General features: G+C 43.2%; 1 protein-coding gene across 6 annotated transcripts in view; it reads right to left on the bottom strand.

The window, feature by feature from the left end:
- Positions 1 to 23,794, bottom strand: part of LOC119165318 (TNF receptor-associated factor 5) — a 45,659-nt gene that overhangs the window by 4,853 nt on the left and 17,012 nt on the right. The window contains exons 11-12 of one of the 6 annotated variants that reach the window (XM_075871515.1): positions 3,948 to 4,028; positions 3,517 to 3,860 (exon numbers count right to left, since the gene is read on the bottom strand). The exons of 2 other annotated variants lie outside the window; for them this stretch is intronic. In XM_075871515.1, the coding sequence (XP_075727630.1) occupies positions 3,750 to 3,860; positions 3,948 to 4,028 (192 nt within the window). In that variant the 3' untranslated portion in view covers positions 3,517 to 3,749. Of the gene's footprint in view, positions 1 to 3,516; positions 3,880 to 3,947; positions 4,029 to 8,320; positions 16,461 to 23,794 lie in introns of those variants that run through there. 3 more of the 6 variants (XM_075871516.1, XM_075871517.1, XM_037417499.2) reach the window with 3 other exon arrangements.

Genomic DNA, 23,794 nt, shown 5'->3' with positions numbered 1-23,794 from the left:
CGAAATTTATGCTTCTGGCTCACTATAACAGCTATATTGGAAACATATGACACTGGACCATAGGTTTACTCAGCAACGGTCAATTGCCTAACAAGGTGTGTAACGAAAATTGAAGAAGCTGAAAGAGTAGACACTGTGATTGTTGCGACATCTGGAGAAGCAGATCTCAACTGCACGCCCCTTTTTACGTGGTCTCGCAGATAGTAATTAGCAACGCGCCAAATACAATGTTAAACATTTGTTTCTCGTGGCGCGACACCAACATCCAAAAAAAGTGTTCCGTACTAGTCGTAATGAATACTGGGAGCAATGATTTTCACTACCACGATGCTCGGTGCTAGAGTATCCACTGCGTTATTCGAAGGTTGCAAGTTCAGTTTATTCCGGCAGCAAGTTGTCCTTTCGTCCACTTTTCATTCTTCACGTTATTGTTACAAATACATCCAATAACAACCTCTATACTATTCTTTGCCTCAATGTCACTTCGTTCTCGTTAGTAATACTAAACTGAGGAACACATCGAGGCGAACTCCGACATGTTTGTGCCACTACGTAACGCTTAAATCAAAGTCATTTTGTCCTCTCCAGGTTTTTTGTCTCATAGCGCAATTCGCATGGCAGGGGTTAGAAAGCGAATCCACAGGGGGTGTAAAAGGCACTTCTCCTATAAGATCTCTCGGTCCCGCTGTACCTGGCTCGAACGTGTTGTTTTCAACCTAGGCCGGACAGAAGAATTCCATTGCACGATCATCAGTCTTTCGGTTTCACGCCCGTGCCAACAAAGCATTTATAAAGAACCGAGAAAGCCGAAACGAAGAGCGAATACTATGCTACAAATTGTCTTACTTAAGCCTTGCTTTTGACTACAGTCATCTGATTCGCACGTGATGCGAAATGTGCTGAGATGTTGAAATTTTTCAAGAGGAAGGTCAGGTTTCAGTTCAAATGTGGCGAACTCTCTTCGTGACTCGGACTATTCCGACTGTACCAAAAAGCAACATCTTTGTGGTGTTCAAAGTCTGGTTTTAAAACCCCGTAATTTAAATAGATCCTACGAGTGTGGCGCAGGAAAAAAGAAACATGAGAGACGAGGCAAAAAGGACAAGGCCCCGAGGGTTCTTATTCTTATTGCCGCGTCTTTCCTCTGATTTTTGGTGCAGCTGTTTTCTAGAGTTCATCCCTACAGCAACTAACCCAGTAACCTATCTTTCTGCACAACTGGTCAATAATTACTCCAATGCCATCATTACAGCGCCTTCAATAGCGTAAAATCGTTGTTGCACTGAGAGCATGCAATCGGCGTAAACTGGAGTACCTCGTATGTCACCGTGTTTAACGACGTATATTTTAATGAAGAGTGAAATAATATTTAGTGTTGTATTTACGCTGCAAGAAACCGATGCAACTAATACCTGGTGTTACTAGGGTAAGCTGGTTCGCAAGGTTGCAACCGCCGACTGTCTTTGTGCACCGTCTTCATACCTTAACGACCAAAGTTTTCGTGATGCAGACTTTGTAGTCCAGCTCATGCCTTCACCAATCCTCATCGTGAATCCAACCTGAAAGCCGCATCAAACCCACTGCACTTTTATTCCCTTTAAAGGTGATCCCGCCATCAAAGAGACTACCTCAAAAAAGGCCAAGGCCCAACGCCCTTCGCACGATGCCTCAACCGTGCCGCTTGCCTGCGGTGCCGTTCTGATGATTGTCTTCCTGCTGGCCTTCGCCTACGGCGTCTTCCTCTTCCGCCTGGCGCACGCCCCAGCGCCTGTCAAGAAGACAGGCATGCAGCGGTCGGCCAACGACACAGTCGCTGACCGTGGTTGCTTATGGTTGACCCTGTGTATCATATTATTTAGTTAACTATAATAAACGCGTTTAACGATATCTTATGTCTCCTTCCAGCATCATCATCATCATCATCAGCCTCGTTACGCTTGCTGCCGGGCGAAAGCTCGCTCCACATTTAACCAAACAATCTTGCCACGTCTTTGCCGCACACTGCTAAGGTACACCTCCCCGCCCGACTTTCTGGCTCACTTATGCGCGCATTTCTTCGCCTAAATGCAGCCCGTTGCTCTTACAATGACCGCCGGTCATCTTACGTTTGCGCTGCATGGCTGCCAATGCCAATTTATTTGTAATCCTTAAATTAAGATGTCTTTCACACCCGTTCACTTCTTCATCCACTCTGCTTTCCTTTCGTAACACTTATTTTCGTTTCCTTGACTCGCTGATTGGCCTTCCATTAAAATCGAACCCTTTTCCCAAGTTACCAGGTTTCTGCTCCATTGATGGGGGCTGGTAAAATGAAACTGCTCTACACCTGTCGCTATAGAAATAGAAATATTTCCAAACCATGAATTACCATTCATTGTTTGAAAATGACTGCAAAATGCACTCCACCCCGGTCAAATTGTAGCTTCTCCCATCTCATGTTTCAGCCACTACATGTCCAGAATAGACACATTCGCTTACCAATTCAGTGTCTCATTACCTATTGCTCTGACTCCTTTGTAATCCCCAAAGTAAAAAAACGTTGTCATTGCTTTGATTTTCTACTACTTCCGATACATTGTATTCTCTAAATGCTGTCGATCCGCGCTGCTGTTGTCTGTGTCATGTCAGTGTTGACGCGAAGGTGCGAAGCATAGAAATGTGAATAAATGTTGCGCACATTACGTTCGTGATTCGCTTAATGCGAAATCCCGCAGACCTCCAGGACTGCCCGTTGCACTGCATACAAGCTGCGTTTAACGAGAAAGGTTTCAGATTGGGCTAATTTGTAATCTATCTTCGACACGTAGCGAAGTAGCAGACAGCGGACAAAGAAGGAAGAAGTAATTTGTTGAGTTCCATCAGGACCCCGCTTCGGGACTCACTAGATACGTCAGCATTTCTATCACTCGATACACACTCTTCCCCTTCATCACAGTCACTAGTGTATTTTACAGTCCCTCTTACGCTGCAATATTACCTTTACATGTTGAATGTATCCCTACAACACTTTCAGCTACGTGGTTTGTTCTGTTAGCATGGTAGCATCATGAGGTGGTGAGTGGCTCACAGAAGTCATGCGCAGTAAGTGAGCAGTGTTAGATGGGTGTCCACATAAAAGCTGTGGACGCCCAACTATCTGCCACCCCTTTCAATGGCAGCCTGCGTCAGTAGATCTATCGAGGACCTCTAACATGAACTGTCTCGAGGCGATAGGTGGTCAAAAAAATATGGAGCTCACTCGATATCACCTATTAAATCTATTTCGCTTTTAGAATTCACTCGAATACTGGCACTCAAAAAACCTTCTAGAAAGTGACCAATTCGAGCTCAAACTCACCGAAATATTACTCGCCGGGACTCGCTCAGACTCGCGGCTTGACCTAATTGAGTTGATTCATGAGCCGGTTAGCTTCGAACTTGCGTTTTCGATGATAGTGTCAATGCTTTTTAGTGCAACTCTCTTCTGTAGTCAGTGTTCGTCTTGGCGCCTTTTGATATATTGCGTAGGAGTACGAGTTGTGAGTGGTTCAAAAGCAGTCAGGGTTTTTTTATTGAACGGGATGACAGCATAGGATCATTATCAAGAACTACCCTGTAAACCTTGGAGAGAGGTGGGGTTCAAGGCACCCCCCAACATGATTTGCGCCTCTGATTAATAACTATTTAAATGGGCTCAGAACAATACTTTCTTAAGTGATGATGACATGACATTTTTATTTATAAAAAAGGGAAAAAAGGCGGGTAGAATGTCAAGGCTGGTTTCCCCATTCCAGGACACCAGTGGCCGCTGCAGCTTGACCAGCTTGATCCAGGAGACCCCTTTGGGTCTTCAGGTCAGGTCGGGTGAGAATGTGATTAGACTGGAGTAGAAGCGTGAATCTACGTAATACTCATAGTAAAGATCAGTAGGTAGGATCATAGGCTGGCAAAAAAAAATTGAAACTCACTGAGACTCCTGTTGTGTTTACGGTTTTCAGTTTCGGTTTCGGATTGACATGTGGGGATGCCAGGTGGCGCCGCTCTGGCACCTAGGATGGGCAAAAATGAAATAAGGAGGGAGGCATTTTACGATAATTCAAGGGGAAGCGCTTTACTGTTTGAAGCGAGATCGGGTTGCCTTAGAACGCGTAGTTATAAAGCAAGATTCAGTAAAGAAGAAGAACAATGCACATGCTGCGGGAAAGATAAGGAAACGGCGGAGCATGTTCTGATTGAATGTGGAGATATCCACCCAGGTGTACGTTTGGGCACGAGCCTACAGGAAGCCTTGGGTTTTAGGGACAACAATGGAAAGCTGAACACACCCGCGATTGAAATAAGTAAGAGACGGTTAGAGTATTGGTGGCAGAAAATTAGAGAGAAAGGACAAAAATAAATATTGGAAAAATAAAATATGGACAGTGTGCCGTAAATGGCAGAGAACTTAAGCTGAAAATTTACCTTTTTTTCCATTAAGATAGAATTTATCGAAGTAGAGGCATTAGGCCAACATAAAAAGAAAAAAAAAGTTTTTTTTTTTTTGTCGAGCCTGGTGGCATACTTGTCACCACCCCGTTATAAAGGGGACGCTCATAGCATCCATCCATCCATCCATCCATGGATAGGGTGCCTTGATGCCCACGCGCTCCGCTGAGGGTGAGAACAGCCGCGTCGTCTGCTACGACCACCGCCATTGCGCCTGCATCTTCTTTGCATCTTCTTTGTATGGACGCTTCGCGAATAGTTTGCATAAGCACTTGCATATGATCCCTGATAGCTCACAGTATAAATAAATAAATTATTTACTTAAATAATAATGCGTGCTGAAAGAGTTTAAATACTGACGGTGTGTGTGTGTGCGTGTGTACACGCCTGCCGTTTTCCCTATTATCATCCAGTGTAGAAATAATTTATTTTTGTGCATTAATGCAGCGCTGCCAAAAGCAATTCAAATTATACGCTCCATGGCAGAATTCACCGAGTACTGTCACTAGTTGCTTCGCAGTGGTCGTAAATGATTAAAAAAACAACATCAATTGCGTAATGATTCGAGACAGGACGAAAAGAAAACTTGAAGTACAGGAACAATGAAAAAATTTGAACTGCACACATTCTTACAATGGTCATCACACCAGCATAGAAGGCGTACCTAAACCGAGGAAAACATCGTAGAAAGAAAGAACCTGTGTGGCTTTGTAATGGTTTGGACGCTCGAACGGTCGGTAATCGAATTCCGGCCGCAGTGGCCCCACTTCGATGGAGATGAAATGCCGGAGTTCTTAAACTTAGGTGCAAGTTACATAAAAACACCTGTTCAAAATTTCCGAAGTCCTCCAATGTATACCGCGTCTCTCGTGATCATATGGTGATTCCGGAACGTACACACACTCTTTAAACTTCAGTTGGTACGACACCGCCGCTGCGCAAAGCTTTATTCTCACAAATGAATATTACGAAAAAAAAACAAGGATATCATCTGCAAAGAAACACGTGTAATGTATATTTAATAAGAAAGTTCTCATCGCACATAGTGAAACCAAGAATGAAGGGCAGATACAGTACCAACCAAGAGCAGCAAGCAATGTTTACGAAGTGAAATACGCGATTCATGCACACAAAAATCAAGCATACAGCCGTCAGCGTGTCTGTTGCTTACACGAAATTGGTCCCGGTACAAATTATGCATGCGGAATACCGGCTGGAAACTTACGCTGTGAATGGCTGAACTGTTTGTCGGATGCCACTTGTTATGTTTGATTTTCATTGTTGAAAAGGCCTTCATTTCGGGTCTCTTAGGAAACGATACAGCTTCCAGAGTTTTTGCAATGATTAGTGCCCAGCGGCACGCAATACCCGCTACGGTGACGGTAGCGAGAGCATTAAACCGGAGAAAAGCGAGCGCCAGCACAATTATTCGGGCGCAGCGAACACGCAGAAGTGACTGAGTGGAGTCAAAATGGCGGCCATGCCGCCGCTAAGGCCGAGGAGGCGGTACCTGCCCTTACAAAGGCTGACACCACTCTAAGTGGGGGCGCGCGCATCGAGGCACTCTAACCTAGGATTTCAAGGCGCCTGTAAAATAAAGGCAGTATATATATCTTCCACTTTGCACTCATTCAGACTGAAACTCACCAAAAGTTTCCCGAGCCGGACTCACTCGGACTCTAACTGGCCAAATTATGACTCGCCCGGAATCACTCAAACTCGGAATCACGGCTTGATCTGAGTCCGAGTGAGGTCACTGACCTATATGCTGGTGACGTATTTATCCTACGCAAAACCAGCATTTCTAGAATGCCCTACTGCCATGGTGACCTTTCGTGCATCGCTAACTAGCAATGGCGTTGATGCCGGTGCACGTCTTGTTTTTTTTTTTTTTTTTTGTCTCGATTTAATGACTTACCTAGATCACTCCGAGTCAGACTCGTGGCTCCATCTGAATTTCAATCAGTTTGCCAACCTATATGCTGCTGACGTATTCAGGGTGTTCCACGTAATTTTAGCCAGAGTTTGAAAATATGGCGGAACAAGTAATTATGACGCGACCAAATGCATGTTGCTCACCGTTGCCTGGAGTTAGACTATTTTTTATGTTCTCAAATACTGTTTAATTATATATGTTTAATGACTAACTTTTCAAGAAACGAACATCAATAAAAATTCAATCAGAAAGTTGTAGATCGGTGTGCAAAACATCCCATTAGACAGTTTTGAACGTTATATCTGCTAAGTATTAGTGTTTTTCTGCTAATTACAAAAGCCCGCGAAATACAATAAAATACGACGTGAAAAACCCGCTCGCGCGTCAGTGCGCACGATGATTCTAGTGCTCTATAACGTAAGTCGGTTGATATGTCCCGTACGGGACATATCAACCGACTCAGTCTTTCCATATATGTAAAATGCAATATGTGTTCATTGAGGTCACTGCTAATTGTGATTCATATCAAAAACATTGCACTTACATGAAAGTAAGTTCCTAGAGCGCAACGATTTGTTTCTGGTTACTCGACAATGGCTGGTAAATTTTACGGAAATTTTAGCAGACTGACCTTACATTATTGAAACATAAGCACAATATTGTAAGTGCAGGCCAATACAAGCAGTCCTTAAGAGGGAGGAGACCTTTATGAAGAGTTAAAATTAGTGAGAAATGTGCAGAAAAACTAAACTTGATGTACAAAAAAAGAGTTCAAATATTCTTATGATACTTACAATGGCATATAACCCTGTGAAGGCATTGAGATGTTGTACTATTCATGATTTAATTGAGGTCTGCAGTCGCATAACATGCGATGTTTTAACCTGACTACCTTCTGATCAAAACAAGTTGCGTTCGCATTGAACTTTTGGAAATGCACGTTTTCACACTCAATGGAAGCCTGCAGTGAAATATGAGAGCGGCGATTTACTCCAACTAAGCTTTTTGTGACTGAATGAGCTCTATTTGCATCAATGCGATGAACTCGGTAAATTGCTTTTAAGCCATAAATATTTTTCAATGATCTGCAGATCTCCTGAATGCAGCAAGTTGTGATTTTTGTGAGTACCTGGTTATCTGATACACAAGTATGTCTATTACGCTTACCCAATGTGAATACTCCTTCTCCCATCACTGCATTTTCTATTAGTCTGGCATTTTAATTTGCCATGCTCATGTGTAATATAACAAAAACGTGGTGTCTGCCTAATATGTAACAGCCTAAAAGAAAAATGCTATCACCATTATTCGATGTGTGGTTATTTTCAGTAACTTACGGCATCCTGTCTTGATTATGCATATTTCCCAACATTTCAGTAAATGTCCACTTCTTCACTCTCAGTTTGAGGGGTTCTTTTTGGGTATGTCCCACTATGCCCAGTTGCAGTCAGCCGAAACAATATGAATCCTCGCAGCTGCTGTCTTGTAATTACCGCACAAATTAAAGAGCATTCATAAGTGAGCCAAGTTGATACTTGACATCTGTGAGATGTATAGTGATTCTGCCTGAATACAGCCACTGATCCACTGCTTTCCATAACCTCACCGTGTCTATCACAAATCCATTTTTTTTTCATTCCTCCCGGGAAGACAGACGAGCCGACAGCTTCTGCAATGTGTTACCATTCAACAAGTACCCCACCTCTCTACGCACCTGAACAACATGCGTAAACAAAGGTGAGCTGTGCAAATACGTGGCCAAGATCGAAAAAAAGTATTATTCAAAGTTTCAACATGCTCTCTCTCTCATCTCAGACGACTACAAGAGAATGAATACAGTACCAACAATGACTCTTGGACAATATACGTCTCAGACACTTGCAATTATGGAGAGCGCACTCCAACAACGACGACGCCCCGTACATATGTACAGAACATTTTTTTTTCAACACGGATACATGGCAGTACTTGCGTTTCTGTACAGCTGATGCTCAATGCATGTTTTAATGCACGAGGGATAGCTATTAACCAAAGCAGGACTGGCAGTGTGGCCTGCACCAGACTTTATTCGCCGTCACGCGGTTTTCGTGGAATGTACCCACGATACCGAATGTGGATATAACATATCTCATATAACGAAATAAACGAAACTTGTATGGCCGTGCTGACAGAGTTCAAGGTATGTTTACAGCTAACCATAGATACAACAAAGTCACTTAGTTTAAGATACAACCATGTTATAATACAGATCTGTTTTGCTACTTCGAAGCTATAATGCAGTAATACTAATAGTTATATTGTATTGCCAATGAAAAAATTTTATAGCATGTAGTTTAATTGACTGAGGGTATATTTAAACTTTTCGTACCTTTATCCTAGGGTACCTTCAATCGCTGATATAGACTTGTATACCATACTAAGACTGAAGTCTTCCTTCATAGCCTGAATGTCACAAACAACGGCTACATAAATACTTATTTTAGTGAAACTTATGGCTCCTTTCTGCCTCCAGATGACGTTTTTGCTACAATTAATACCACATGCAGTAGTTTTTAACCACTGTATGTGGTAGTTAACATTGCATATTAAGACCAATATTTTTTGCCTTAATTTATCATGCCATGCTTATCATTAGCTTGGCATCCTTTATTATGACTACATTTTATTTTTGCTTCTATTGCTGTGAACCCATAGCTGCTGCTTTTACTAATGCCCTATAAATTGTCTGTATTGCAGGGAAGGATAAAATATTCTCTAATCTTTTACCAAACAATATCAGTGCATTCAAAAAGTAAGATCACATGAAGTGCACTAAGATATACACTTTAAGTACATCCATCAATGCAGGAAGGGCACACATTAACCTCATGAAGGCACTATAAAGTCAGGTGCAAGCAATCAAATCCTGAGGCAGCTGGCTGGACAGTAATTAACACTGTGCAAAACAACGACAGGCAACATCAACAAGCAAGTGGCATTACAACATTGTCAGAAAACTACATTAACATGAACAAGTAAGCAGGCTATTCGGCTTTAGAAAAAAAACTTTCAGTTCAAGTTTAACACATAAAAGTAATTGAGCGCCCAATGTTCTGTTTCTTTAAAGGAATCCGAAAGACTGCTGCAGTAACAAAAATGCATTAGACCACACGGGAAAGAAGTGGTTGCTGAGTAGCGACAGCAATTTGTGCAATAAAGCACTTTTTTTTTTACTGTCAACAGAATAAGGTATTCGCGAAAGCATTATATAAGGTGAGATGATCCAACGGAAACAAGAAAATATTGTAAGTCAAAATGGTTCACATAATGAAAACATAGACCCAGTAATGAAATAATCATTCTTGAGTCGTTGAGCCCTGCAAGTATTCAACAATAGGACAAAACAACATACCCTTTCCTCCTGGAGCCAAACAATGCAAATACCTTCCAGTGATACCACATCAGCATCAAATGTGATGTTAAGATGTGACCGTCACTGATTTATTGTTAGAATGTTTCAATGGTTATACACTTGTAGTAACGAATATCTAATTTGCATGAGATTCATTTCGTGTAATGTGCATGACGTTCTTGACGCATCAGACTTTGCTATACTGACTTCACACCACTGACTGTAAAATTCAGTATATCACTTTTTTGACATCGAACACATGAAACATTTTGTTCTATTCCGCGATTTGCCAAGTTGACGATAATGATCGGTCACACCATAACAGCTCGACGTTTATCAGTTCGAATGCTGACGCATCACGTGCAAGGCATTGTTAAAGGAACACGGCAAGGCTTACGAAGCTGCGGTGACAGTGGCAGGCGGTAGGGTATGGGCAACCCTGGCGTAACATCTTTTCCACATCAGCTAGAAGACATATTATCTACATATTCACATTGCTAGCAGGCCCAGAAAACAGGCCAGGGAACACGGAGCCGTGTAAAGCCAGTGAAAGACGACATGTTCAAGTGCTTCTGTCCTTACAGAATGATTTTTCTTATAACCTTTCTTCCCTTCAGACAGACATATGCGTGTGTGCAAATGTTTGTGATTGTAAATGTGCCACTGTAAGCGTCGTCGTTCCATAAATATTTTACAACTGGCTAACCGCAGTACCACAGTGAAGAAATGAGAAAGAATAGGCCTAAAATAAATGATAACATAGCGAATCATTTATCGCCCAGCATCGATGCACAAGCGTTCGCTAATTTTGTGTTGTAGGGTGGATGTCGTCAAGCCTTTAGAGTGATGTAACGAAAATGCATTGACGTGGCTGTGTACGTACAGGGCGAACAAGGGTTAGTAGTGCAACGCAGGCCTTGATAAAATGTGAGGAGACAAAAGGCTGCCGGAACTAAGAGGCGCGCAATTTCGTGGTCATTGATCCTACTACTGAAGTCGTCCCATACGAAGATGTGTCGGGAAACAAACATACTTGAGTGCATCGTTTCAGCTGTCATGTATGCTCTTAAGTAAAACGCATAGTATACATACTTTCCGTGTCTTCTGTATATATCTATATATGTATATTTATATACTTTTATATATAGCTTGTATATCATGTATAGAGAGCCATAGGCTTCTTTATCTTCTGTACAACTATGCCTACCTCATAAATACTGTATATAATAAGACAACGACATATACTTGAGCTTCGTCATGGTTGTATGGCTTTGTGTGTATTCCTCCTCTTATATTCACCGAGAGTTCGTCGCTGCACATTTTTTTTTTCTTTGGCAGTTATAGCTCGTTGAAAATAGGAAGAGGAAAATAGAACTGAAGAAACTGCAAAGGTTCGTAACATTTCACACGAGATACCGCGTCACCAAAGGCAGCAGAGGTTTTTTTTCTTTCCTTGGCGAGGTCTTACGGTAGAGCCGTTTGCTGTGTTCGCGTGACTAAAGTTTTTTATTTCGCTACTGAACTTCCGAAGCCCGTGACTTAATACTTAGTGAAACTCTTGTTATGGATGACTGCCAGTTGGGCGTGTTGGTAAAGGTTCATAATAAAACAAGTGCTAAAAATTACACACACTCAGAGAGTACACAGACAAGCGCTTTGTGGGACTCGTTACTACATACCAGCTCATTTTTGTTGTATCTTTCATAGGTCTGCAAAGAGGACTATTGAGGGCATGACAGAAGCAAACCTTTCAGAATAGTTGTCTGCTTCTAACCACAGATAAGCAGCCTAACTCTAAATAGCTCTGCATTGTTAAACTATTCTTTAAACAGTGATTTTATTTGCTCTTTTTTGTGCTCTGAAAATTTTTTGTTAACTCTATTCATGGCACAACCTCTAAGTACCCTTGTGGATATTTATCAGCTAAATTTTACAGGCTTTCAAAAAGTACTTTACTCACAACTGAAATGAATACAGCTAGAGGTACTGGTAGAATTTGTGTCTCAAGTCTCTTATCTGTCCCTGCCTTGCACGCTTTTAGTACTGCAATGCCTTATCAATACACCCATACAGTAACCTAGGTGATTGTACTACATACTTTACCCAGTTACCGGATACGTACCGGAAAGTTTGGGATTCCAGTCTTTGGTTTTAAGCCAATGTTATAGGTAGAAACGAAAATCAGCTTAATCATGGAACACTTGGTCTGCATATCCCAGCCCGAGGGAGCTTAACACACCCAGAATGTCATGGTTAATAGAGCCGCGCAATGGGCACGAAATAATGCGGACGCAGACACGAGCAAGCGGCCCAGCCATAGTCAAGAACAGGGCTCGTTCACCAAGAAGAAAAATATAATGCTGCTGTTGTATCTGTGCTGTTTCCAACACGCTTTCGAGTCCAAACCACATTGCTTCCCCACACTGATCGGGCTCGGCAGTACGAACTCGTGCATTCCACCGAAAGGCCAACATGTGGCCACGAACATATATCTCTCTCTCTCTTTCTCTCTCTCACTACAGAAGCACACTGTCTGAACGCACACAAGTCTGTCGGCGTCCTTTTGAGCAACTTTGCACACACTTCCGGTGCTGAAGCGGCGCACCCTTGAACTTCCCACTGAATCCAGTTATAGAAGAAAAATAGCATGGCCGTCTCTTCCAGTGGTGTCTTCAACTTGTTCCAGCGTCGAGCCGTTGTAAAGATGTTGACACTCAAAAAAGGTAACCCTCGGAAAAATCTCGTACAATGTACCAAAGCCTGATGTTGTGGAGAGGATAAGCGAAAAAAAACTAAAATTCGTACGCTCATGCAACAATGAACAACTAGTGGAACTGTCTAACATGAACAGGACCGAAACAGTAATTAAAATCAGAAAAAGATATTTGCATCCAGAAGGTTTAAATGGCAGTTTATGCGATCACTGAACGACTTTGAAAAACGCTAATAGCGAACGTTTTCCGAAAAGTGCTGATCGGCGAACTTTTCATTTACGCTGCAACCCGCTTTAAAGAAGTAGTAGAATTCTGACACTCTGTCCTAGCATGTGAATGTATTAAAAGTATCAGTGCTCTTGGTTTCATTACTTCTAATAAGAGAAAGTGTACAAAAGGATTGTACTACTGCCGATTAATACTGTCTCAATCATACTCGTACTCTCTAAAAAAAGAAACTGTGCACGTAACTCAAGTTCTAAAGAGCCGTGATAAAATTGTTCAGCATAACTGCTACTTAATTAGCTTAAAGCGTGGACGTAATGTACCTAGCCTCAGATGTGCCTGCTTTTGCAACAGCTCTGCCTCCTGCAAATAGTTGCACGCATCAGCAAGTCAGGGCAGTTTCATTGCACTTTGAGGCAATGTTTGCATGAAAGTACATTGCAAACATAATGCAATCAAGACCACGTCCAGTTGGATTAAGTATTTTTAGCAAAATTAGGTGCTGTACTTGGACAATTGCATTAAGTTGAAGACTACCTGACGGCAAGTACTTCATCAGCATTAGCTGTACGATCAGAACTTACCAAAAATAGTTTTTACATATTAGAGAGGAATTTTCACCTAAGTGTCATGAATGACACTTCGAAATGAATCATCACACTCTCTTTCTGGAAGCTACCTATATAAAGCACACCCAAATGAAAATCTATAGAAATGATGATATCCTTCAGTGTAAACATGAAATTAATAACCTGCATTGTGTGTTTCGCAAAAAATATCAAAACGCTTCTAATGTGGGAGTCCTTCTTGCTATGTATTCGTAATAAATAGCTTTGCTGTGGACTCGGAATTCATACCTAAATAAATACATTAGTCCTAGATAAGGAGACCAAAATTTCATTCTGAATTAGCAAAGACAATAATTTATGTTTGGTCTTCAAGTATTTCTGTAAGATAATATCTCACCATTATTTTTTGTTTTTTCCGCATAATGCCTATACCAATGAACCTGCAAGTACCTACAAAGGCTACAGTGCCAATACTAGCGTGTCTATATTTTTCTAGTTTTTACCACTCGTTGAAAACCTCTGATGTACCCTCTGATAAACATTTGTATTACGAGTTTAAGCTCACTGAAAGCTTCCCAAAATAGAAAAAAAGTTCCAACAAGTGAAATAATTCTACATGATAAGTTATTGTTGCATTAAGTCAAGAGTTTTCACTTTGACCAAAAAAAGTTTTCACAGTTCCTGTCTCCGTACACTGCTGATACTCATGTCACACAATCGCTTTTGATCGCGATCGAGTCTGATCCGGATGAAGTTTTCGTGATCATGATTGGCTCTTTTACGTGAACTGCAGGAAGTATAGCTACTCACAGTTATGAAATTTGACCTCGATGAAGCCTAATTCCGATCAGTAGTTCAATGTGTGACAAAGACATTATGTATAACTCTTCAATACGTACAACCGTGACTCGTTCGAGCTTATTAAATTTTGCTTAAGATTTAAAGTGCTCTTGTCCTCATGTCTAAGTTGTGCTTGTATGAAAAGCAGGCAAACATGATCCTGTGTAATATGTTGGAGAGAATTATGTTGTGTTTTTTTATCACAAAGGGGAGAAATGCTCGTTTCTTCCATAATCTTAAGTTGTGTAAAAGCAGAATTTGCAGCAAAAACAATAAACATTTTGCTTTTCCATCTAAAGCTCTTTCTCTAATTTGGGATTTTATTTTGAAATAATGTTTACCTTTGCTCTTTGTTTGTGTCGAATAAACCTACTCATGCAACTAAGAACTGTGTGCTTAAACTAGGACAAATGCTTGCAAAGTACGCAAGTGAGGCAGGCCTACTGATACCGAAACACGTTTCATGTTTCCTAACGTTCATTAGCGCTTGCGCTTTTCTACTGATAGCGTGACCACAAATAAGAAGATAGCCAAACCAAAACGTTTGCTGCTCCAAATGTTGAAAGCGACTAAAGGTAACAAACTTCAGTGCTAAAGCCTTAGAACAAAGATCGCTGATTGTTATGATCATGGTGAAGGGTGGCGAACCGTCGGGGTGATTCTATAAAAACGTAACAATTTTCAACTGCAGCACGAGAAAACAATCATCGAACATTACCATTGCGGTGAGAATGACCCCCCTTTTTGGACCACGTCCCCCACGTCAACTGCTCAACTCGAAGATGACAAGCAACCACTTTTCCGAGGCTCCAGAATTTTCACAATGACGACGACAATGATGCACACACACGCACATAGTTTCGATTCACGGCTCGTCTCCTGTCCGCATGTTTCCGTTTATCTTGCATGAGCATCGTGGGCTGAAGAAAGGACGCAACTGGTTGTCTTCTTTTCGTTCTTACGAAGCGCGAAAAAAATGAGGGTGAAGCAGGGTTACACACAGGACAGCACTTTCGAACTGATTTTGTTACCAGAACACTCAGACTTCTCGTGCAAACAGAACTGTTCAGAGCTGCTCAGAGCTGCTCAGTTTATGTCGTGTACTTCTTTTTCGTGTTCTTTTCTATGTTTACCACCGTTAATAAAACACTTGAAATGACATGCCAAATTCAATAAAGAAAACGCAGACAGTAGTGATGCCTCTTTGACATGGCAAAGGAAGGATGACTCACACAATCATCTTTGCGCTGTGAAATAAAACAGGCTTAGTCAATCTTCCATGGGGAAAAGCACGACTGTGTGAGTCACCCTAAAATTGCTGTATAGAAGAAATAGAGATCACTAAAGCCGGCGTTTTTGTGATTGTAATATCTTTTCACGTGTTTGCTATGTGCACTGATGTACGAAAAACGCTTTGCACGGTTGTTTGAATAAACAATTACCTTCTTGCATGGGTATTAGTGTTGTTCTAAATCCTGATCTGATTGCAATTCCACTACCTTTAAATTTACGTCATGCGCACCAAGGGGCAACCCTGTGGTTCTCTTGGCGTTTGCCCCCTCCTTGGCGATTGCGCCCTTTTGGAGACGGTGGTGCCTTCCACAGCGCTGAGCGGGTATCAACTGCACGTTTCACGAGTTGTTTTAATGATTTTTGATAAATTGTGGCAATTAGATCTTTATAATTACTGCAGTTTATATTATTTTAGACCTCCGTTATTTGACCCTGGTTCTGAGGATGGTTAATCTTGCGTTATATCTGTTTCGACAACTGCGGGACCATGCCATACGAGGCAGTGGATGAACCACTTGCCAGGCCTCTTCTAGACCACATGTGAGGTCTTGAATTGCAACTACAAGTCTGCATTTTCTGGCAATAAAACTAGTTGATGGAAAACCCTTGTCCCGTGTGTACTGATGGTTCACCCGCTTGCATTTTTGCACTTTGTGAGTGCGAACCGATTCCAACTAGGTCAGATAGCTATGTTGCTACATCGTCTTTTATGCGTCTCATACTCCCGAAGGTCCCGCACCACCCTGCGGCGGGTGCTGGTGATGGTGCTGGTGTACGCCGTGGTGGTGATGGTGGTGGAGGTGGTGTTGATGTGCAGCCTGTGAGGCCTGTGCTCCACCACCGGGCGTCTGTCAGGTGCTCTGGTGTTGGCGGCCCACCCGGGCAGACGACGGCGCCATCATGCTTACGGTGGGTATGCCCGCCGTGGCTGCTGCCGACGAAGAGGAGGTGCCCCGGGCACTTACAGGACGCGAGACGAGGCCAGCCTCAACAAAGCGAGGGTACGTGACCCTTTCAATGGTTCCGTCCTGTCCAGCCCACCAGATAGGAAAAGGAAATGGGTGAATGAGCATGAGAGTTAAAGATTAGATTAGACAGACAGACAGACAGACAGACAGACAGACAGACAGACAGACAGACAGACAGACAGACAGACAGACAGATAGATAGATAGATAGATAGATAGATAGATAGATAGATAGATAGATAGATAGATAGATAGATAGATAGATAGATAGATAGATAGATAGATAGATAGATAGATAGATAGATATTAAATGCAAAGCATTTCTTAACGAACTTCGGCGACTTTGAGCGTATCTATCTATCGATCTATCTAGCCGCCTACAACTTTTAGCTCTCCTGGCAATTTCGATAATGGTATCGATACCAAACTTGGTATGCCATAACATGACTGTATGAAGAACATATTTGACTAGTCATGACATGAAAATAATGACATTTATGTCATGAATGCCATGATTTGCCTTTCTCGGCCCTGCAGCTCTTGCGATGGTTTCGTTCAAATGGCATGCTGCAAAATGGTATGGTATGACATGATTGCATGGCGAACACAAGCGACAGACCCTAACATGACGATCATGACATGCGTGTCATGTACCAACATGACTACACGCCCCACTCATGATGCGCTCGCGGCCTTTTCGCTAGCGTCACATATACCAAATATGGTATTACGGAACGTGAATGTATGACAAAGGTATAAGGCTGGTGCAAACATGATAAACATGCGATGCTGTCATGTAACAACATGACTACATGCTATGCTCATGATGCGCTCGTGGCTGCTTTGCTGGCTTCACGTGTAGAAACTCGGTATTACGCGACGCGAACGGACGTCGTAGGTAAATGACACATGCAAATATGATAATCAAGACATGCGTGTCATGTAACAACATGACTACATTCCACACTCATGATGCGCTCGCGGTTGTTTCGCTAGCTTCACATATGCCAAATTCGGTAGTAGGTGACATCAATAAATGATGAAGGTATGTGACTGGTGCAAACATGATAATCATGAGATTCATGTCAAGTGAGAACATCACTACATCCCACAGTCAAGGTGCCAATCCATTTCGATGCGAGGTGGTGCGCGTGCTCGCAGGCGTTCATTTCGTCGTGTTACGCCAGCATTGCGATGCCAGGTGCGGGTCCTGCCATATACTCCCAGGCACGCATGTGCATTTCAGCGCGTCCGGCGTCCCTCCGTCATGAAAACAGGAGGGACGCAGTGTTGTCTGCGTAACGCATCCGCGCGAATTTCACGCTGGTTGCCGTCGGGCCACGCCAACGGATGCTGGTCGCGCCGGTCACGCTGGGCGCCAGACTGTACAGTGCTCGCGTTTCGCTAGCTTATAGCGTCACTGTGCCAAGTGTGCACGTGCGTCAACGCTACATTGGAGTATATTGGGCCTTTCATGACATGCTCACGGCTGTATTGCTAGCTCCACATATACCAAATTTGGTATTACATGACGTCAAAGGATGATGAAGTATATGACGGGTTCAAACATGATAATTGTGACACGCGTGTCATGCAAGAACATGACCATATATTTCGCCAATAGCGTGCTAGCGTCCATTTCACTAGCTCCACATATACTAAATTTGGTATCACGTGACGTGAGTAGATGACGAAGGTAAACGACACATCAAAACATGAGAGTCATGACACGGAAGTCATGTTGGCATCAATTACCCCCACCTCGTAATGTTGTGCTGATTTTAAAGCGACATATCAATCTTTCCTAATCGCGCTTCACATATAATCGATTCCCACTGCACGTGGAATCTGCCAGTTTTTATATGTACAGAGTTTGTGGAGAGGTTAAATAGTATTGGTGAAGATATTACGTATTCTTGCCTAGTGTTTCGTGCCAGTGTCCCATGAGTGAGAGACTGATTTATTGAGCGAGTGAGGGATAAGTGAGCTAGTGACCGAGTCAGTTATTATTGAGTGAGCCACTGAGTTAAACAGACAGACAGACACACATACAGAGAGACAGTCAGACAGACAAAGAGGAGAAGTGTAAGAACATTAAAATAACACAGATAAGGCAGATCTAACTGAGGTTGTTTCGGAGAGTAGCAGTGGATTGCGATTTAATAAACGGAATGTTGCTTCCGTTCCAGTGGACTGTCTACATTATTCTACTTGAAACAAAACCTATGTCAAGCCATCGCTTAATCAACATAAGTAATCATTGTAACCAACACTACCAATTATTTAGTTATATATATTGCCAACATTAGAGGCCACTTATTTTGTACTAGCCCAAATTAGCACCCTTTATTCAGTGCTAGTCAGTGCTGGTGGTATGTTGTTAATCACATTCGGCCAAGGCACCAAATATTTCTATTTATCGTTTTCAAATTGAGCGTACAATCAGTTTCTGGGGAGGGGGTTACGCTGAGATATTTTTTTGTGAGAAAACTTGCTAAAATTCAATAATAAGCAATTTGGTTGCAGCAGTGCAAAGCTGAGACAAGCACAGGATGCCAACCGCACGACATAACCGGGGGTGATCTGACTTGTGATAAAGCTGAGTAAGTGACAAGGACGAGCGGAGGCAAGCGCTATGAACACAAGTCAGCCAGTTTCTGCACTTGGTCCGATTTAAAGTAGCAAATGAAGACCTATAAACAAAACAAGTATTTGTTCACCATTTATTGAGATTTCTGTTTTTTATAAAGACTTGTGAAAGACAATAAATGTGGACATCTACGGGAACTTCACTTATTTCCACCAGATTTTAGGATACACAACCACCACTACGAGCACGCATGTTCCCTGAAATCAAACCGAAGTTGAATTTTCATGGCACGGCTCTGAACGCCACATGCTGTGGAGCAAGGCATCACCCTTTCGGTTCCGCACATCGGACAATATTTTTCCTAATGGTGACGGCAAAAATCAGCCGAAAGTGTCTATATGATTCCTATATTGTTATTACAATAAAAGATGACAGGACAAAACTGGTTCCTCAGTGGCCATAATGTCGACTGCCGACTCGACTGCTGACCTGATGGTAGCAGGATCAAATCTCGGCCACGGGTGCTGCATTTCTAGTGGTGGCGGAAATGGTTGAGGACCACCTACTTATATCTAGGTTCACATTAAAAAACCTCGGCTAATCGAGGAGCCCTTACCTATGAGATTCCTCATACTTATATCATGGTTTTAGAGCATTAAACCCCAAAAATATTAAAGCCCGCTTGAGAATAAATGTATCATTTTGTTTTTCTTTGTTGGTTTTATTTACAGCAGCCTTTCATTCTCAATCGTTTACCAAGTGGCTCAATTCGCGGCTTTGTTCCTACATGTTCAAATCGTTATGAAGACAGACATTAAGATCATGAATTTTTGTACAATATTACAGTTTTTACATAGCAAAGCCACTTCGAATGATATGGTAGTGATTCCGGCATTTTGCATACAGCTTTGACAAGTTGAATTGAAGTCTCCCACAGAAGAGACAGTAGGTTTTCAGCTGGATCCTATACTAAATATTTTTCTGATGCTTGCTTCGGTCTTAAATATGGTGACTATATTTCACTGCCAACCGCATTTTGGTCACAAAGCTTCTCTTCTCATATGTTCAAGAGTGTTCTCATACGTTGCAGTACTAATAATGCATGGACAGTACCAAGCACTGGCCTGTTTCAACCACTTTAGCCTTTGTGGTACACTATTCATTGTGTTGGTGCAAAATATTGATACACGTACAGTTGCAGTTGAAGTTGCATACGGCCTCAGGCAAGTGCGACACAATCGGTTCTGGGCCCGAGACACTTCAACCTCTTCAATGGCTAGAAGGGTCCTCTAGTCGACACTGGCACCAACACCTACACAAAATTAACTCGCGGCTGCAAAAGCAAAGTCTCGGTGGATTGGATCGGTGAACGTGACGTAGGACTTGAGTCTGGAGACATGCACTGTCTCAGTAGCTGGTGAGGTGGATGAAGGCTTGGGGGTTAGCAGCAAGATCTCGTATGCGACTTCGGTAACTCTGCGAAGAGCTCGGTAAGGCCCGACGTAACATAGCAGGAGTTTTTCACTCAAGCCAACGCGATGCGAAGGCAGCCAGAGCAAGACCAGGGAGCCTGGGTTGAAACACACACCGCGGTGGTGACTGTTGTAATGGCGTTCTTGGTTGGCCTGAGATGCCAGGAGTTAATCCCGAGCAACGCGACAGGTTCTAGCTGTGCTAACGATAATGTAATGAGCGTAGTATGTGGTAGAGTTTGCTTCGGAAGGAAGTAGCGAATCGAGAGGCAAGAGCAGGTCACGGGCATACAGCAGACAAGAGAAGAATAATCAGTAATGTCATGACGTGACGAATTGTAGACAAATGTCAGGAATGATAACATGCAGTCCCAATCCAGGTGGTTCTCAGGCACGTACATAAATAACATGTCCGTGAGTGTAGGATTCAAGCGCTCAGTAAGTTTATTTGTTTGCGGATGATAAGTGATGCTGAACTTGTGAGACGTTGCACAAGAACGGAGAAGGTGATCGACAACTTTCGAAAGGAAACATCGACCTCGGTCGGTCAGTAGCTGACGCAGGGCACCATAGTTTAAGATGACTTGATGGAGAAGAAAGCCAGTGACATCGGTTGCACAGCTGGCAGGAAGGGCTCGCGTAATGGCATAACGTGTCGTATAATCAGTCGCTATGGCCACCTACTTGTTACCCACAGAAGACGTCGGGAAAGGACCAAGCAGGTCCAAATAACACGAAAGAATGGTTTGCTGGGGATAGATATGGGCTGAAGGTACCCAGCAGGAGAAAAAGAAGGTTTTCTGCGGCGTTGGCAGAGTTCACAGAAAGCGATGTAGCGCCGTACCAAGCAGTATAAGCCAGGCCAGAAGAAACGTCTGCGCACACGATCGTAAGTTCGGTAAACACCCAAATAGCCAGCAGTGAGAGCATCGTGTAATTGCATGAGAATAGTTGGTCGCGAATGCTGGGGAACAACGAGAAGCAGTACAGCATCATGGGGTGTCGTATAGCATCAATATAAAGTACCGTCATGCAGAACAAACATACGGAGGGCGCTGTCCCGTGGTGTTGAAGTGAGGCATTGTATAAGGTATTGCAAATATGGGTCATGGCACTGCTCATTAGTGATGTGCACCAAATTGCTAAGCGACAAAATACAGGTATCTGAATCAGTTTTGGTAGTGTCAGGTGGGTTGACGGAATAGCGGGAGAGGCAGTCGGCATCCTTGTGTAGCCGTCCAGACTTGTGGGACACAGAAAATGTGTATTTTTGGAGGTGTAAAGCCCAGCGACCGAGGTGTCTCATAGGATCTTTGAGTAAGGAGAGCCAACATAAGGCATGATGGTCTGTTATAACAGTGAAATGCCGTCCAAACAAATATGGGCGAAACTTGGCTATTGCTCAGGTAAGGGCTAGGCATTCACATTCTGTGATCGAGTAATTGTGCTTCGAGGCTGAAAAAAGGCGGCTGGCCTAACCGATCACAGGATTGAGCTCTCCTTGTCGCTGGGACAAAATAGCACCAATACCATGGCCACTTGCATCCGTACGGACTTCTCTCTATGCAGATAAGTCAAAATAACCCCGAACGGGTGGATTCATAAGGAGACTCGTAAGCGTGGAAAATGCTTGAACTTGCTCAGGTCCCCCACTGAAAGGGCTGTCTTTTTTAGAAATATTGGTGAGAGGACTAGCGTTTTCGGTGAAGTTCTCAATAAATCGTCTGAAATAAGAACACAGCCCCAGAAAACTTCGGTCATGAGAAGGGGTACAAGGAGTTGAAAACTCGCGGACTGCACACACTTTGTCGGGATCAAGGTGTATGGCAGTAGCGTCCACCAGGGGATGAGGACGTGTAATTGACGATGGCCGAAATGACCTTTTGCAGAATTCAGCTGTAAGCCTGCTCGTCAGAAGACGTCAAAAATGGCCGAGAGCCGATAGAGGTGGCTGTCGAACGTCGGTGAAAAAACAATAACATGGTCGAGAAAACACAAGCATGTGGACCATTTAAAACCCCGTAGAAGAGAGTCCATCATGCGTTCGAAGGTGGCCGGGGCATTACATAAACCAAAAGGCATCACTTTGAATTGCTAGAGACTGTCTGGAGTGACAAATGCTGTTTTCTCGTGATCTCTGTCATCGACTGCAATTTGCCAGTAGCCAGATCGTAAATCGACGAAACAGAAATAACTGGCACCGCATAAGCAGTCTAGTGCGTCGTCAATACGGGGAAGCAGGTAAACATTCTTTTTCCTGATCTTGTTCAGATGACAATAATCAATGCAGAACCTTCAAGTATTGTCCTTCTTTTCTAAAATGACAGAGGACGCCTATGGACTGAAGGAGGGCTCGATAAGATTCTTGGACAGCATTTTCTCACCTTTTGTTTGTATGACGTGACGTTCTGCCCCCGATACACGATAGGGACGCCTATGGATGGGCGAAGCATCACCAGTGTGGATCAGATGAGTAACGATGTAGGTTCGACCTAGCGGGTGGCTGTCGAAATCCAATATGTCTTCGTAAGTCATCAGAACACGACGAAGGGCATTAGCATAAGTAGGTCGTAGGTCAGGAGCTATCATTTTGTTGAACTTCTCATTAGATGGTGTCGTCAGAGCTGAAGGTTGAGCAAACGCTGATGATTGTTCCTGGCTTAGATCACATACTCCGGAGTCGTCCAAAGGGGACAACACGGCAAGAGAGACACCCTCAGGCAATTCTTGTGGTGACGAGCCAAAGTTCAGGAGAGCAAGCCAAGCGAGGTTGTTGATGAGCGTAATGATGGAGCCAGGGAGAGCTATTTGACATTCTAGTGTGACAGCCTAAAGTGGAGACACGACATAAGTACCATTCTGAAGTGGTGGGCAAGGCGACATGGGGACATAAGTCGCAGCGCCAAGTTGCAGCCAAATAGTCAGGGGAACGAAGTCGGGGATGGACACCTATGCAGGCGTCGGCACTGCACTGAGGTAGCTCAAGCTTTAGAAACTCGGTTGAATAGTCGATAAGCGCAGAGTGAACAGTCAAAAAGTCCATTCGGAGAATTACCTCGTGAGGGCACTCGGCAAGTACCGTGAACAGAACTAACGTTGAGCGGTCGGCAGTGGTCATACGAGCGGTGCACATTCCCATGATTGCAGTTGTGCTGCCGTTGGCTACTCGTAGGACAGGCTATTCGGCGGGCATTAGCACTTTGCAAGGACGGCTCCAAGGTCACAGCGCATGACTGACACCTGAGCTCCAGTGTCAAAGAGGGCTTTAACGGGCACATGATCAACAAAAACTTTGATCAGGTTTCATTTATGAGCGAGGGTTAATAGAGGTTT

This window comes from Rhipicephalus microplus, chromosome 8, assembly GCF_043290135.1.
Source record: "Rhipicephalus microplus isolate Deutch F79 chromosome 8, USDA_Rmic, whole genome shotgun sequence".
Taxonomy (NCBI): Eukaryota; Metazoa; Arthropoda; class Arachnida; order Ixodida; family Ixodidae; genus Rhipicephalus; species Rhipicephalus microplus.
Note: the sequence above shows the minus strand (reverse complement) of the source record. Positions and strands in the feature narration are given on the sequence as shown.